Here is an 18,141-nt window from a genome sequence, read left to right as displayed (position 1 = left end):
GACAACTATTCCTTTCTAATTTCCTTTGCTTTCTGTGTCTATTCGCAACTGCGAACAGGCACTGTTAACATGTGTGTTAGGTCTGCATAGCAAATGACAACATTACTAAGACAAGTCATCTAGTGGTCACATATTTGCAACATCGCTATCCTACAAGTACCCCATAGAAATCTGCTGCAAACAGGCAAGCAGTACTGGGCGCCATGCTGGCACTACTGTATACCGATAACGGCGCCTCTTCTCGCGTTCATGAATGTAATTTGTAGGATCTACTTAAAGCGATTCGTGCACGCTATAGATTTAAATCAATACAGGCACTAACTAACTGCTACAAATACTGACAACATGTTTTCATAGAAACGAGCTTTATATCTATGACTGTTGTATTTTGTGGATGCAAGCCGCATACAATTCTAAAGGAATTGCCTGGACCAATAGTACGGAGACGGACTCTGCGTCCGCTTTCTGATTGGCTACAGAAATAGATTCTGACGAAAGCAATTGGGCGTGCTGAGTTGTCGCCTCACTGTGGGATGTACAAAGATTTGGGGCCGCACAGTCATTAGCAAAAGCGATGGTAACCGAGTTACGGCTGTCTTACAGCCTGAGCTGTGCCGCCACTTATCGTTCCCACTCATAAGGTAAGCATATACATTTGTAGTCGTTTTGATAAGTGATGGTTCCAGCTAGGACATTTGCTGCTTTTAAAATCACTTCAAATAAAAAAAATAGAAGAAGGTTTCATGAAGTCCAGCAAACGACGATTGAGAACATGTAAAAAAAGGAGAATGCTGAGTGATTTTATGTTTCCTTATTGCTTATCAGAAAACCAGCCGAAAACGACGGTTGAAGATGGACATACCGTTTGAGGACTTGGCCAGGCTCCTGGCTAACATGAGTGGTTCGGAGGGCCGTGAGCTGCTGGAGTCCATCAGCATGCAGCGCTACCGCCTGTCCCGGCCTGTCATCGGCCTGATTGTCCTGGCGTACTCCCTGGTATTCCTCCTATGCGTTATTGGTAAGTTTTGCTCACCCATATTGTTGCCAAACTTCCTGGCCTTGGGGATAGAATATTAAGGTGTCAACTTTCAATAATGTACGGACCGGGGGGAAGAAGCTATGGTAGCATAGAGGACACTGTTCGTGCCTTGACTATGAGTTCTTTGATAGGATATTTCTAGAGTGAACCAGCTAGCAGCTTGATCTATGAAAGTTTGTTACAACAGCAACAAAACACAACATGAAAGTGCAGTATGAATCAGAATATAATACGATATGATAATATGATATCACTAGCAAACGAGCAGGCACAACACTACACTTGCCCAAATGCAAACATCTCCTAAAATATAGTATAGAAGTGCTTTAGACGCTATACTTGTATGTAAATACGACTTGCGGTCGTGCTCTCCCAGGTTCTGAATTGACTGCTGTTGTTCCCATGTCTTCGTGCAGTACACATTGGCCGACAGAAGGGCGTGTTTTTGCTTCGTAGGTGGAGAAATTATACGTATTTGGTTATTTATTACAACTTCTCAACTCTCTACCTCTGCGTTTTGACATAAAATCCTTCAGCCTAATGCAGGGGATGGCTTGTAACTGTAGTTTATGTTTGGTGAGAGAAAATAAACGAGTACGCTCAAACTTTATACAGCCTCATACATATGTATTGCACGATTACGATCACGACCTGTTCCTCGTCTCACCGCACAGGAAATATCCTTGTTCTGATCGTCGTGATCCGGACACCGAGAACCAGAACTATTACCAACTACTTCATTCTGAACTTGACCATCAGCGACCTGCTAGTGGGGATCTTCTGTGTGCCGTTCACGCTGGTCAATCACATTTTCACAGGTACATGTAACTCAAACTCATTCGTGCACACACACACGTATGACTACACTAGTTGGCACGTATGGGGACTTTTTGATTGACTGGGGTGTCAGTTAAGTGTGTCTGCATGTACATAAACACCCACACTTCAATGATCCGTAGATCCACGAAGTAGGTAGAGAATATGTTGTTAGCAAGAAATCCAACCGTTAAGTAATGTATCAGTATGTTATTCCATCCATTTATTGGAGTCGGAATCGCACATTACATTCGCTTTGTACACGCATGAAATATATATCTATAGACTGCCCATTATAACAGTGAAACCCTTGCAGGGCCATGTAACTTTAAAAGCTGCAGTTTGCAACTTTTACGAGAAAAGATTTTGAAGCGTGGTGTTGGGAACAGCAGTGAACATCCCTTTCTCAGATTTTCTTCTCGGAGTGGTACGCACTACCAACTGCTTCTGACAATCAATGTATTCGCTCGGGGTACATTTCAAGCAAATTACATGTACTTTGATGCTAATAATAGAGAGATTGTCGTACACGAATTTGCGTAATCCAATAACTTGTGCTAGCTTAATGGCACTGTACGGAGAGAGATTCAAATCCACGAATTCCCAGCACAGAAGATTGGACATAATTGCTTGTACTTGTTGAGTATGAAACACGGCTAACACGATGCATTACAACGTGACATACATGATATAGGCCATCACTGAGTATGTTGTTAAGACATTAATCAATGTGGTTCTATTTAATTTGTCACCTGTTAGGCTATGGGCCCCATTTCACCACACGACGATCGCGCTGCGATTTCACTGAGACATTAATTCGGTTTGTCTAACAGTTGACTTCATAATTTGGAATGTCAATAAATAAGTAAACGTATGGCTAGATTGGAAAATGCAGAAATGCAAAAAAACATTCCTTTTTATGCATAAAATTAGAAGGGTGCTGTCAACTTTTAGGTCGCAGCTAGGTACGCCCTTGTGGAAAGGGGATACGTGTATTGCAACATCATCCTACTAGGAACTGGAAGCATTTTCATTACATCTGGATCTATCTTATGCGCCGCGTTTTATTTATTGCGTTTCCTTTTCAGGTCCGTTTTCATTAGGCGTAACGTTTACTAACACGTGTGATTGACGTGTTTACAACATCACGTTATCAATCGTCGGCATGATTAATTTTCTGCGGTAATGATTGCATTCATTTTCAGTAACAAAACAAAACAATATTTCACGATATTCCTGACAAAAAAAATGTTTAGATGTTCTTGACGCCTCAAAAATGCTTTGTTACCATGCCCCGTTTTGCGTATTCTTCCTTGACGTTCATTCAAAAATAACCAGAACCCAAACCTGTATTTCTAACCTCTATCACGTATTTCTCTCCCCTTGGGTAGGATGGGCTGGTCAGTTCTAAGAAGGAGGCATGCATCACATATGTAATGATCACTACAAATTCCCCAGAGGAGTCAACAAGTGAGGTTACGTTCTCTAAGGTGTTTATTTTAAGGCCCTCTCGCTGTCCTGTAGCCAATATGATCAAACATAGGTATCCAAGCATCCTCCATTGACGCGCGTATCCATTAGGTGGATAGACGTAAATTCCTAGTGATGGATTGATTGCCGGAATGGCCTACAGAAAGTGGCACCATTTTTATCCCTTACATACAATATTGAAGATCATTTATTGAACGTTCTTTATGGAGTAGTTTTGTACCACTGTCTATGATATCCCTGCTTGACAAAAGTTTTGCTAGACAATTCTCAAAAAATATTTTTCTGCACTCTATAATAAGGCGTCAAAATGACAAAACTGCATGTGGCTACGATAATCATTTAACTGTGCACAGATGGGGTTATACTTTTTATAATTATATAGTCCAGCCGACTACTTAGGGGCTTGGGCGGAGTAACCCTGAAAATGACAGTGTATTAGTGTCACCTTGCAAGACTATGCTTTATTGTTCTACGTACCAAATTACATATTTTTGTAAGTAATCACAGCGCAAGTTGAATAGATGGATTTTCATATTAAATTACTGTTTGTAATTACGTACGTAGCACAAACAGGCATTGTCTTGTAAATTGATATGCTACAAGAAATGCAAGTTGTACAATGACGTAATAATGGAAGTTCTGCGTTCAAGAAGGTGCCTCGAGCACGTTAAAAGAAGAAGATCTGACATCCCTCCCTGTAAAAATATACCTTGCTGCTTAAACAGAACGGAAACTTGCTGTGGCATGTACCACTGGGCACTGTAAGGATCTGCACTGACAAATTACAGATATCATGTTTGCTGAAGCTTTCCAGTTACTGAAGTAGTTCGCATTAATTGTACATGTACGTCCTTGATAGTGATATACGAGACAGGCCGTGTCGTATATCACTCTTCAGATGGCCACCCATCCAAGTCAACCATGTACGCCAGAGCAATTGATTACCCAGTGGCGTGCACACAAATCAAAGTATCGCATGACGAGACAAGATCCGTCTCCAGTCCCCGATTCGGAAGGCCTTTGTGCGGTTAGCAACCGTCCCATCACTCTAGGCGGTTAGTAACAGTTCCATCACTCTAGGCGGTTAGTAACAGTTCCATCCCTCTAGGCGGTTAGTAACAGTTTATAACTCTAGGCGGTTAGTAACAGTTCCATCACTCTATGCGGATAGCAACAGTTTTATCACTATAGGCGGTTAGTAACAGTTCCATCACTCTAGGCGGTTAGTAACAGTTTATCACTCTAGGCGGTTAGTAACAGTTCCATCACTCTATGCGGATAGCAACAGTTTTATCACTATAGGAGGTTAGTAACAGTTCCATCACTCTAGGCGGTTAGTAATAGTTTTATCACTATAGGCGGTTAGTAACAGTTCCATCACTATAGGCGGTTAGTTACAGTTTCATCACTTTAGACGGTTAGTAACAGCTCCATCACTCTAGGCGGTTAGTAACAGTTTCATCACTCTAGGCGGTTAGTAACAATTCCATCACTCTAGGCGGTTAGTAACAGTTCCATCACTCCAGGCGGTTAGTAATAGTTTCACCACTCTAGGCGGTTAGTAACAGTTTCATCACTCTAGGTGATTAGCAACAGTTCCATAACTCTCGACAGTCACACAGCTTGTGAAAGACTTCATCAGATTTCTATGTCTTCCAAAATTGGGGATTTGAAATCATGCAGCAGCAAGAAATGTCATCTCCTATTGAAATCTAATAGAGTTGTCGTATGTATTACTAGCCATTACCCACATTATTAAACGCATTTGCAATTAGCATTATTGGCTATGACCCAAGTCATAAAATACATTTCTCTTGAGCGTAACTGCCGTTTACACAGGCTAGAAAACACATTCTATTTGTCTTTAGCATTACTGGCCGTTACTCACGTTATACAATACGTTTGTCTTTAGCACTACTGGCCATTACCAAACTTGCATTGGCGTGATCCTGAAAGCTACGTACACTTCATGAAATAGCCGGACATTATGACTGATAGAAGATTCTCCTTCGTGCTATCAATCCGACATCTTCTGCTGTCAACATGTCAATCTTTAAAGAAACGTGCATAGATGATTTGCTGTCATGCAATCCTTTCGTCAATCATTTTCAAATATAATGGAAGACAAAGAGAGAACAATACTGATGGAAGGCAAAGAGATATATAATGAGTAATAGAAAGGTCACTTCGAACTGAAGGAAACTGCAAAAAGATGCCGTCATTCTAATTAAGGGAATCTTTGGCTAAAATTTGCTGTTTGCAGATGGCGGTGAGGAGTGTTGGCTTTGAATGTAAATGTTCTGGGTCCGAATTCCAAGCAGGTGCTGATGTTGCCACCTGTCGACTCATGTGAATATAAGTACCTAGCCTCGTCGTCTAGGATCATAGATAAATCTTTATTGACACGACAAAAGCACAGCGGCTTTCGTAAGGTCTACATGTATAACGACTACTTACAGTACAACTAAACACACATATATATGGATATCTATATGCACTACTTTGGAGTCCGTAGCTTTGTGATCAGCCACACCTCGGGCACGCTAAACATCCCAACAGATGTATCAAAAAGAGTATGGTTTTATCCCAGTGTGACTGGATCAAACTAGATCAAAGGGTGCAAAAAACTGGTGTGTCACGCCTAATGGTGGCTGATGCCCAAATGCGAAGCAAATATTTATACATATAATCAGTACAGGAAGATGAGAGCTACTTTAAATTGCAGGAGATGAAAACATGCATCAAGAGCAACTTTCCCCCAGATACTCGTTTGTTTCTCCACAGCTTAATGTGAGTGTCATTGATCTGAACCTTTACCATCCGGATATTTCAGTCCTTTTGAAGAACTGTGCATTTGTGAACCTTCCAACAATGTATTCAAAGGGTGGAAGATGAATTACACTTTGAACAAACATCGGCGTTCTTCAAAGACTTCTTAACAAATATGATTATCCACACTGTTTGGCTGATGTATTTGGCTTGAACTCAAACACGTACGTACATAGCTAGCAGCACGTTGTCTCAAACGTGTTAACTAGCGTGACAGAACTTTTTTTATGATATTAGTCTGACAATTTCTTTTCGTTTGGAGAAATTTATTTGGTTCTCTTTCGGGGCTCTTCCCGAATCTGCAACCAATCCATTTATACACTGGAAGATGAAAGGCACTTCTAACAAAGTTAGGACGCTGGTGTCTTCCAACTACTCCCTTGTATAAAACATGCCAGAAAAGTAGGCTCGAGCCAAATTTGAGCAAATATTTTTTCTGTTAAACTCTGACTTGTTTGGTTGAAAGATAGAGGCTGTATTAATCACACAGCGTTTGTTCCTTTGAATAGCTGATTGATTTGATTGAATGCCGTCGATCTTTTTATAATGGAAGATGAAGGCATGAGTTAAAAACTAGACGTCCATCCGGGAGTTTTTAATACCAACCGCGTAAGACTTTGACCAATAGTAATTACGATTAAAAGTATATTTCCAGTTCTTTCTCGAGAGACAGTCGGTGTTTTAAGGTTAAATCTTTACGTTTATTGTATCAATGCGATAGTTTCCTTCGTCTTTTTCTGTGTTTTTGTGGGGGTGGGGTGGCGTACGTTAACTATCCTCATATATCAATTGGCAGTGGTCTTTTCGTGAACCCCTTACGTACCATTTGATAATTCAGAACCCTGGAAAACATTTTCCAACCGTTTCGCTTATTCATTTCGTCCATTTCAAAAGGGGGTTACATGTATCAGTTTTTTGGATGTTTGGTCCTAGTATAGCTGTGGTTGTGATTTTTGGTGGCAGATATTTCTATGTGAGGAAGATGTACGTTAAGTGTATGTTGAGGGCCCCCTATCATAGCTATATAGTTGTGACAGTAATGGGTAGGAATAAGGTACTTAAACAACAATTGGGTCGTTAGAAACAGTTTGGCTTACTTCCCACCCCTTCCCTCAGATACCACCTTCACATTGAAAGTGACGTTCAGTACACAAAAAGGCCCTGTTGCATGTCTTGATACCATACAAGAATACTTCATGGCCAAACTGTGAGACTTGTAATTTCCACTTTCAGAGAACCAGTTTGGTGACGGCCTGTGCAAGTTTACACCTCTCATCCAGGGCGTGGCTATCGGAGCTTCTGTCTTCACCTTAACCGCCATCGCACTGGACAGGTATGAGCGAGTTTTTCTGGATCCAAAGTTTTTTTTAGCCTTTGAACAGTTTTGCATTGTACTCTGCTGACACTGGTCAACATCGTCAGTATCATAGGAGAGAAATATTACAAAGGTAAAATCATAACAAGGCGGTACAAGCTTGAATGTACTTTGTTTTGTCACATCGGATTGTGGCATGCATATTGATGAAATAACAAGAAACAAACGGGTCACAGCAGAGGCAACATCGTTGTATCATTTATACAGAAAGAACAGTAGATAATTCATGGTCTGTAATACATATCTTGCTGTCGCCGTGTCGGTACATAACACTTTAACATTCGGCAAAAAGCGATATCGTCAGAGAAGAATTCTTGGAATACAGCTGCAGGCTAGGATTGTTATTACTGTGAAGTCACATCATCAAATCTAAGTCAGTACATTTATTCTACCCACTGCCGCAATTTCATCAAAAAATCCACTTTTTCATCTGGATTCATCTGGAATTCAACGACCATGCATCGCGTACTGTCGTGACAGTCTCTGATGAGTAGGTAATTACGTGGTGGATATGCGATGTAAAACTTTATTTTCTAATTCATCATGGAGAACTGACTATGCCTTTGGCATTTATTTGCATCTTTCGTTTTTTTTTTTCATTTATTTGCAATACCTTTCTCTTTCACTCACACTCTGTAAGTATTTCCTTTTTTTATTGTTTTATATACTCATGTTCATGGTTTAATATCAAAACTATAGCAGTACCGAATCCCCTACCATTGTACATATGCACTTGGGTATATATATATATCCTAAACTACCTACAAACGCAATATTATGCAGGTCCGTCGTTCCTTCTTTGAATTGACTTATTCTTTTTGAAATGCCCAGCAGTTCTATAACAAGCCTAAATCACCTCTTCTTGAAATGAAAGCTATACAGTACAACAGAAATAAATCAATACAGACAATAAAACGACGCGCTCTATTGCAAGTTAAGTCGACTTAAGTCAGTACATCCATCAAAATTCTTGATCAGAGATAAGAATAGCTCACTCAATTGCCTCCGGACGGCTAGGGGTGTTAGGTACAGATGCGTTTTCTAGGATTTACATGCACATGTTTCTGACTGAATCCCAGCCATGTTGTCCTGATGGTTCACCTGAACTGCCCATTACACAGAGTAATGCCTCTGGGACAATGCTGCTTGTACTATCAAATGTGATTTACAGATTAACCATGCTATTGATCACATCTCGTTAGTACTTGTTACGACTGTACCTGCGTCACTAGAGGCGTCATTCCAGCCCGTGGTTTGAACCACTATCCTTGGGTGTGTGGCTGGGTGTGTTTTCATTCATTCAGTGTGGGTAGTTGGTAGGGTGTGGCGAAAGCTGACCATGAAATTGTATAAATTCATTGTTTCCATAACCGGACTTAATAAATGTAACACATGTTATCCATGACAAGTGCAGTGGGACATAAACAGATACCAAACATTCGAATGAGGAACACATTTGCATAATCGATACCGAAATGTCAAAACAGTTCAATGATAGATGGTGGGTTCTGTATACTTGGTAAAAAAAAACACATTGCTGATTCATCAGTGTAACGCTAAGAAATTTCTGATCTTATATTTCTTAAGTCATAGGGTCACAGCTTTTGGCTTGCTTCTTGAAACATTTTAAATTGCCAAGGCTTTTTGAATGGTTGCTTTCGCATCTTGTAATGTTACAGGGAAAACTGGCTGACCGCCCTTTGTAATATCTAAAATCGACGAGTAGAATTTATTTTGAGGCAAAATAACAAGCTGCCAAAGTACAGAAAACGTCATTGATACGCATAGCGTATTGTCAAAAGCTTGCCGCAATGCAAGCACCAGTGGCTGTCGTGTGGCGAGAATTCATGAGCAAGCTTAAGTTACGTTCTCTAAAAATAGATTGTATATCAAACGAGTCGCGCTTGCAGACCTGGGACAGCTATCACCCAGCTTCTAGATCTATTACATAAGAACACCAGAAGAACGCTAACATCACACTCTGTATAGGTAATATACCCACTGCCACACGTGTACAATCTTCGCCCCACAGTAACTGCCTGTAACGATGTGTAGTTCATGAATTGGCCAGGTAACTCAACATTTTTCGGTACATTTCGATTTTTCATTACGTGGAACACTGGACTCAACAATAGTTGGCCAAGAGAACTAATGATGATTCAAGTGTGTGCAAAATTGTTGCTTCATCCGATATTTCTCTCCCAGATCCTGGAATATATGACACTGGTACCATGGTTTGATAGTCACAATTCCGAGTAGATATCACAATGTTAATCTATGATGTATCTGGGTCATTGAATGGGTCATAGTGACGCAGATTGTGCAGTTATGTCTACATCATCCATCAATTTATGATGATAATGGAATATGCTATACAGGCGAGACGATGCTGCCGCCTCTGGATGTACGTCCGTCGTACGTCCGTCAGAGGAAGGGCGATGGACGCTTAAGCTTAACCCTATGTAGACTGGGCCTTTGGGGGGGGGGGGGGCTAAAAGTGCCAGCGCCAACATTGACGTCGTATAGCCCCCAAACGGCTTGTGCTAGAACAACCAAATTAATTGAATTTTCCTAGAATATTGTTGGCAACAATTTATTAAAAATAGAGTAAGTTTATGATTTTTCGTGCTGCCATGGCAACGGGTTTCTAAAAGGCAAATTAAGGTTGATAATCCAACATGGCGGATAGCTAAGCTACAGATGACGTCATTTTGACGTTGTTGCGTCGGCTTTTGACAACAGAGGTCTTATAATACAAGCAAAGACAAGCAAATTTAATGGATGACATCTGTACTCTGCAGACTGTAGAAATAGTGAAATAGGGCAAATGAAACAAGGTGGGTAATTCCAAACGTGCACTGGTGTAGTGCCACTAGTGTGGTAGACTGGTATCACTTACCAAGTTGGCAACCACACTCATGGCTTTCACATTATTGGTGTCACATTTAAATCTATCCAATATCAACATCTTCGTCATGGTTACCTCGCGGTGTCACTTCTACAAGTACCATCATTGATTAGGCCACAACACAGTCGGTGCAGCCCAATGAGGTACCCGCTTTAGTGCTGCGTCACATTTCCTACCCGGGCCCGGCAGGGCTGTTTTAGGAAACGAGAAAATTAAATCTATGCAAATAAATATTCACAAGGCATGCTGTTAAATTATTTTGGGTTCGTTTTAGGATTTTGTTGTCTTTTATATTGTACTTTTTCATTCTCCAAAACTGTCCGGTCGGGCCCCTTTGTGGAAATGTGACGTTAGCCTTACTCGGCGGGCATGTGTTGTTAAATCACTAACAGAGTTAAATAAATGTTTTCTTCCTTTATGACAATTCTATGACTATACCATCTTCACAAGAGGGGCTCTGATTGATTTCATGCGTCCGGTCATTGAATTCTTTCATTTCAGAACTACCGTAGTTCCTGTCTCTAATAGAAAGGCCGGAAAGCATCTGTCTAGAATACTTCCGGACACGTACACCACCGTTGGTACATTCAAGGTGCCGGCATCACATGAATGTCTGATGCTTTTATCATTGCCATGTCCAGAGTATGTTCTATCCTATCAGTGTGTATCATCAGCAAACAACATTTGGGTCATGCAGGTGGTTTCAGCCTTAATCTGCTCGTGTATAGTTCGTCCATTCGGGAAATCCTCCGCATCCATCATGAGAAGCCTGGTATACACGCATTTCATCTAGCGGACTTAAGATGGTATTAGAACGAATCCGCTCCATCTACCGTACACGTTCAGAAAACCCACTACATTAGTCATGAAAGGTCTGGGTACGGATGGTTTCACCTCTACAACCATGGAGATGCTGCTTATCAGACTTTAAATGAGAAGACCAAAGCTTGCGAGTGTATTTGATAGTGTGGTACGGTGCTGTGGCTTTTGCAATTTTTGTTGTTGCAATACTATGTTACAGTCCCATTAACATTGCATGTTTCGATGTCAATATTTTCGTTGTTCCGTTAATGACTGAAAAGATATCGGGTGCTGTCTGAAAAATCTGACTGATCTCAAAAATTCCAGGTGCTTGAGTAACTTTTGTTTTGTACTGAATATTTGCACTGTATTGGCCTAGAAACAAATCTAGGTTTGGAAGGATTTTGCTTTGTCTTTGGAGCCACGGTCTGGATTTCTAATGTTAGCCATGTTGTGTTACGTTTACTAGTTATGGAAATGTTTCGAACCATTCTCTTTAGAGTTACTTTTACTATTTTTTTTTTTTTTAGATCAAAGCAAATCAGAACACATTGCATTGAATGCTGACAGAATCTAGCCTTAGGCCCGAGTTAATGAGGTGTTATTACAAAAGGAGGTGTCAAAGACGACCGTCAACTGCATCAAAAGATAAATATCAAATAATATCTAAAATTAACCGTGTATCTACCTACTAATAAGGACTCGGCGGGGTCTGTTTACGCCGCGGGGTAGAGATCACATTTGTCAATGCTCACGAGCTGTTGTGTAGAAACGACAAAGGTCAGATGGTGATTATACTCAGTAATGTACAGTCATTTCTAGTTCTGCACGCTTGAAGTTAATACACTAGCCCTTTCTCGTCCAACCACGAATGGAAGCGCCCTTGAACTTGAATAAATATACAGGAAATTACACGACCGCTACCCTTTCCAATCGCCACATCAATCATAGCAACATCTGGAGGCACTGTTTGCGTTTTGTCTGAAGTATGTGCAAACTTTGTACTAGTAGTTGAATTTCGTAGCTGAGCGCTACTGTGCGAGTAAAAGCAAAGAGAGGCACACTCTCTGAGTGATGTGAAGGCGCTGTCATTTGCAGCTGCGGTACGCTTTATTCTTCAACGTAGCAGATCGTGATCGTGATAAGTCCCTGTTGGCTCTCAAGCCTCTAATAAACCAATTCCCGTTACTAGATCACTATGCCATGCACTTAAGAGTAATGAAGACCGACAGTTCTGCGTTGTTTTTGAACACATTTAAAGGTCGCCGGGTACTGGGACCGTGGGACCCATTATGGAAAGGACTGCATGTGCTTCATTTGTTGAATTTTCTTCGCCTCGTCGAGTTGTGTGTCGTGATACTCGTGAAAGTCGTGACTTGCACATTGGTGCAGCATACTCCACGGCACAAACACGTACAAGAACGACAACATTTTTATCACTATATCAATACGCGTCGCTGCACTCGGTGGCATTTGCAGCGAACAATTATGTCAGCGATGGACAGAGGTTTTTAACAATGTGCTCATGATTCATGATTCGCATCGACAATGTCAAAGAACAGCAACAAAACCAAGCAGTCAGCCAGAAAAAGGTGAAGGTATCTTCTCCATCACAATATAACGAGTCTGTTAGACAGAGACGCACTTGGGAAATAGAATCAATCAATTTGTAATTTAGTGAGTTAAACATTTATGATTGCGCGGCAGTCGAACCATTATGACGATGGATACTTGACTGAAATGTATGCAATCGTGGCTGAAAGTACTTGGCAGACAAATGATGAGAGAGCTAGGACTTCAGGCAATGAGTGGAAGTACATTGATTTTATAACAAGCTGTCTTCGCACGGAACACTCACATGCTTCCCGCTAAGATTCCCATATAACAAACACTCGATTTTAGACACGGAGCTCTACCGATTCAGCTCAAGGTACTTTTGTCCAAATCCCTCCAATTAGTCAAACGGGATCACATACCAAAGGATGTCCAGACCTAGCAACATTTTTCTTGCACTGATTCCTGTTCATACTAAAACGATGATGAGTTATGAAGATCCTCGATCCATGGTTAAAATATACATGGCCTTAAAATATTGTCTTCGCTCTGCCACTCGAGGAGTGCAGCAGGCGTAAACGTATTCCAGGGAACAAAAAATCTTATTAAAGTCTACAGGTACTAATGGAAGCATTGTGGCTAGGACCCCAGCCAAACCACGTTACAAAAATAATCTCAGTACATCTAAAGCGTAATCAAATGCGCCTTTAATGACGCAAAGGTATGCAATTAAGTCACCCTGTACGAAACGTGTAGACTCCCGAGGTCTATTTGCATTCAGCAGGCAACAGATCCTATATGCTGTTCTATTCAAGAGCGAAGTGCGAGAGTTGTACGCCATAAAAGGCGTCTCACAAAATGAGTGGCACCGGCATTCCTTTTGCCTGTATTCAGACTGGAAGAGGCACTTGCAGTAGACTGTTAGCGTACTCGTACAGCAAAAGCATCGTTCATCACAGGCATGCAACTCATTCATACTTCAAGAATGTTCCGTCTGTGTGATATTCCTACAGGACGTTTGCAGACTATGGACTAGAACAAGAAGTTTACCTTCATGGATGGGAAACATTGTTTTTGCCATATTTCTTCCTCTTCGTCCGTTCCAAACAAATAAGGCCAATGGCCTGGACCAGAAAGCTGGTTACGGGTAAAGAAACAGTCATCCTGTGGTGTTCGATGATTCGATTACGTACATTATGACTATGTAGCAAGTGGCAGGACAGCTAGGGTGACTGTTCACCATGTATCGAATGTGTTTGCGTAAGAATAAACAGAATAGTAATTTGTTATGCTGCGTACACCATGCGAAGGCTCTCACTTGTAAATGTTGCCTTTCTAGTGGTATGTTCTGCTTTCCTTCACAGACACCGTCTGATCATCCACCCAACAGAGCGTAAGCTGACAGTGAAGGAAGCATTTGGCATTATCACTGCCATTTGGATTTTCTCCCTGACAATCATGATTCCTCAGGTAATGATCTATGCAGTAATAAGCCGTAGTGTTCTACAACCATCAATACTCACTTTACCCCATCGTGCCTTGTTTTGTATATGTTAATATGAAAAGTCACTTTCATTCAGCCCAACATCATCTGTCAAAGTGCATGCTGTCTGTCCCACTGTCTTCGTCTATTCCCACCTATATCTTCACGATGGCTAATGGGGGCGGTAGTCTTATCAGGATAATCGTAACGAAATAAAATATAAGATCTAACATTAAGCGCATTGCTATAGCCCTATACTATCAAGTATGCAATACTAGTTTAGGAAATAACAAGAAGTAGCCATGCCTTAAAGTAGATTGTTATCAAGCTAGAATTGAGGCGTTGAAAAATACGGGTTTTTTTCCTGAACCTATAGTGGTGTGGAACTCGCTTCAACCAACTTTGGTAGAGTTCTCCTCAGTAGACAACATTAGATTGCAAAAGTTACATGTAGGTGTTACAGTTCTTTTAGTGTAATGTATCCAGCTGCTGTCGCGCCAATTGCCTGCCAAGTTGGTGTGAAAGGGCGGTTATTTCACCGGCCATACTGATACACGTAGAGATTTTCTCCTTCTTGATGAACCGTAAAGTTACATCACTAATAGCACGCTATTTTACTCTTCCTAATCTGTTTTATCAAAGAACCATGTGGCCTTTGAAAGTTCGTCATGATACCTTCAGTAACATTGAGAGGAAAACATGTCAATTATATCATTGTCGGTCATATATCTTAGAGCTATTAAATGTTTTCTAAAGTTGTCTTTTTCATGCGATCACCAATAGTGAGGCACACAAGCTAACCTTGTATTGGCATGAAAGTTCATTTGTGTTGGCGTGCAACAAGAGTGTAAACACTTCACGTATATCTCTTTTATTTGATTAATCATCCCTTTTCTCTGCGTTCAGGTTTTCATCAGACGTGACGAAGTCATCATGATTCTGGGGCATGGCATGCACATCTGCGGCGAGTTCTGGCCCTCTGTCGAAGCCAAGCAGATCTACAGCGGCTTCTTATTCGTCTTGTGCTACATGGGCCCCCTACTCCTAAACGCCTGCCTCTACGTCAAGATCGGCCTGACTCTGTGGTATAAAAAGCCGGTGGTGAAAACACCCATGGCCGCTGCCGATGCCAAAAAGAAGCGCCGAGTTGTAAAGATGTTGATCATGATTGTGTCGCACTTCGCGCTGTCATGGCTACCCTTGTACACGTGTTGGATGTTAGATGACTTCAATGCTTTGTCCGTGTCTCACTCAGAGACCATGCATGATTACGTCTATCCAGCGGCCCACTGGCTAGCGTTTACCAACAGTGTGGTTAACCCAATAGTGTACGGATACTTCAATAATCATCTCAGAGAGAACTTCAAGAATGTTATTAGCATGAAAACGGTAAACAACAGCACGATGAACAAAACTAGGGAAACATTGTAAAGAGGAGCGAGGGGCGATGACTACGCGCTGAATAAGCCCTTTCACAGAGGTTAGAACGCATGTACGTCGACGGGAATTATAGGTAATATGTCAAAGGGTAATTAGGACCCGAAATTGTAAATAGTCTTTGTCTCGACCATTGTTTGGATTTGCATAACAATGTCCAGACGGGTTTTGTTTTCAATTTCGGGGCCTTACAGTTTGATATATGACCTAAAATTGTAACATGCGTTCTGAACTCATTTTCTGTGAAAAGGCTTTATATGTCTTCACACAATAAGTTATGCATATAACAGGCGATGCGTTCCGCGTATGAAATACAGATAAATGTAATAGATAATCGTATTTCTTTCATAGACGACAGTTGACATACTTGTGCATTGTTCTTTTTCGTTTTTCTCTGTGGTGCATGTTATGATGTGTTTAGTTGCTCATACATACCCTCCCTCGCCTTGAGGAGGCCGTGTCGTTCTGCAGTTCAGTCAGAAGTACGATGTCACGTGTCGGTAAACGTCTGTGCAAAATACGAACTTTGTTAACTGTTGAGTCTGAAACAAAGGAAAACTTTTTAAAATTATGCACGACTGTGTGGGCAGAAACCGCCATCTTTGCTGTTTCTCTGCATCAAAACGCTAAAAAAAGATGGAATATTCTTCTATAATTCTGTACTTCCGTATTTCTTGGAACACAATCATGCCGTGATCTAAATTAGATATTTGCAAAATGTATCTAGTGTTAATTACGATATCATTTTCACAAATGTTCAACAAAGTTTTCGCTGTCATGTTTGATCATTTAGTTTGTTTTTGCGTTTAGATGTTATGTGACGTCACAGATTATCTGAGTTAGCTTGTTGGTGAGCTAGTGGCTACTTAATATAACGCTGATGGCTAAGATGGTTATCTTATTATGTGTTTTCTATGTATCACCACGAGTATTTACCTTCGCCAAGAAGGTTATATTTTGGGTAGCGTTCGTATGTGTCTATGTTTGTATGTATGTTTGTATGTGGAAGACCAGCATAACTTGAGAACGCCTAGATGGATTGTGTTGATATTCGGTATGCTTGTATAATATTTCGATTGCTTTATGTATCATGAAGCTTAAAAGATTTGGACACATCTGTATAACGTTAACATTTGTCATTAACCAGAGAATTAAAGTAAGAGATAGATATTCATATGTACTATGTATATTTTTGGTGATAAAATCTGTGTAATATATCTCACCTGCCATGCAAGTGAACATTGAAAATCTAGTTTGTATATGTATTCACACGGAAAGATATTGTATGACACGATCAACTTTACTCATGTCATCTAAACGATTATTAGTTTATATTAGCCACTTGTGAGGTAAAGTTACATATCTAGTTCAGTGTAACAAATGTAACAGCTATCATTGGTAATTTTGTCCAGCATGTTCAGAATAAATGTAACGTTATATGTATATGTAAATGTATATGTGCGGTTACTCTATATCGAAGATTATTTATATCAGTCGGTTACTAGTAGTTTACTGCATGGAATTCGGAAACTAGTACTCGCTCTATTACAAACTCAGCATTTGGTCAAATCTTAATAGGAACGGCCGTGGTTCGATGCAGAAAAGACAAGGGAACTCGTCAGTCGTGGTGCAGTCACTGGCTGCTATAAGTAAAATGTAAAAAACGGCTACAGGAAGGTGACAAATGAGTTTGAACAGGAAAACAATATATAGGATACTAAAACATCAAATCTAAAGGAAAGAAAAAAGGTCTGGTCCTCTGAGATTGTCTCCATGCTAACGGCATCTGCTCGCAGGATTTTGAATCACGAACTAATCAGAGTTAGCTATTTATCTCATTCTTTTAGCTCAAAAAAAGTATTTCTCATGAAAAGCTTCATAATTACAAAATATGTGATAGTGATAAGTAGAAACTTTGTCTAATTTTTTCGCCAAAAAAAGATTTTCATTCTTCTTCTGGAGAATTAATGTGATAGATAACCCCCTTATCACATTAATTCTCCAAAGAGAGATCCAGGATTCTTCTTCTAGAGAATCAATGTGATAGCCACCCCTTATCACATTAATTCTCCAAAGAGAGATCCAGGATTATTCTTCTGGTCTAACTAATCGGCTACATCGTGGGTGCACTTTCGTTACAGACAAGAAGTTTACGTGTGTGTGTGTTTTTCGGCTTTTACGATCATTCAACATCATATCAAAAGTACAACGGCCAATCCAAAGCACCCCACCTAGCATTTTGATTGGCAAACTGCATAATGCTCTGTAAGGGATGTGGATTCGAAAATTCTAATCGCCGACCCATGATAAACGACGACAAGTTATCACCTTCAACAGAACTGTCCTTTGCTTTTTAACAAACAAACAAAAGGCATAGGCACAATAACTCATGGAATGCGCTATGGAAC

General features: G+C 40.6%; 1 protein-coding gene across 1 annotated transcript; it reads left to right on the top strand.

Moving 5' to 3' along the window:
• The first annotated feature begins 342 nt into the window (after window positions 1-342).
• On the top strand, window positions 343-17,139 carry LOC118410778 (neuropeptide FF receptor 2-like). Its single transcript, XM_035812580.1, has 6 exons — window positions 343-641; window positions 826-1,018; window positions 1,714-1,857; window positions 7,409-7,508; window positions 14,178-14,283; window positions 15,203-17,139. The coding sequence occupies exons 2-6, from the start codon at window positions 853-855 to the stop codon at window positions 15,725-15,727; spliced, it is 1,041 nt and encodes a 346-aa protein (XP_035668473.1). The 5' UTR covers window positions 343-641; window positions 826-852; the 3' UTR covers window positions 15,728-17,139.
• The last annotated feature ends 1,002 nt before the right edge of the window (window positions 17,140-18,141 follow it).

The sequence above is a fragment of the Branchiostoma floridae genome, chromosome 3, assembly GCF_000003815.2.
Source record: "Branchiostoma floridae strain S238N-H82 chromosome 3, Bfl_VNyyK, whole genome shotgun sequence".
Lineage (NCBI taxonomy): Eukaryota > Metazoa > Chordata > Leptocardii > Amphioxiformes > Branchiostomatidae > Branchiostoma > Branchiostoma floridae.
The sequence above is the reverse complement of the archived record's forward strand: the minus strand, read 5'-3'. Positions and strand labels throughout refer to the sequence as shown.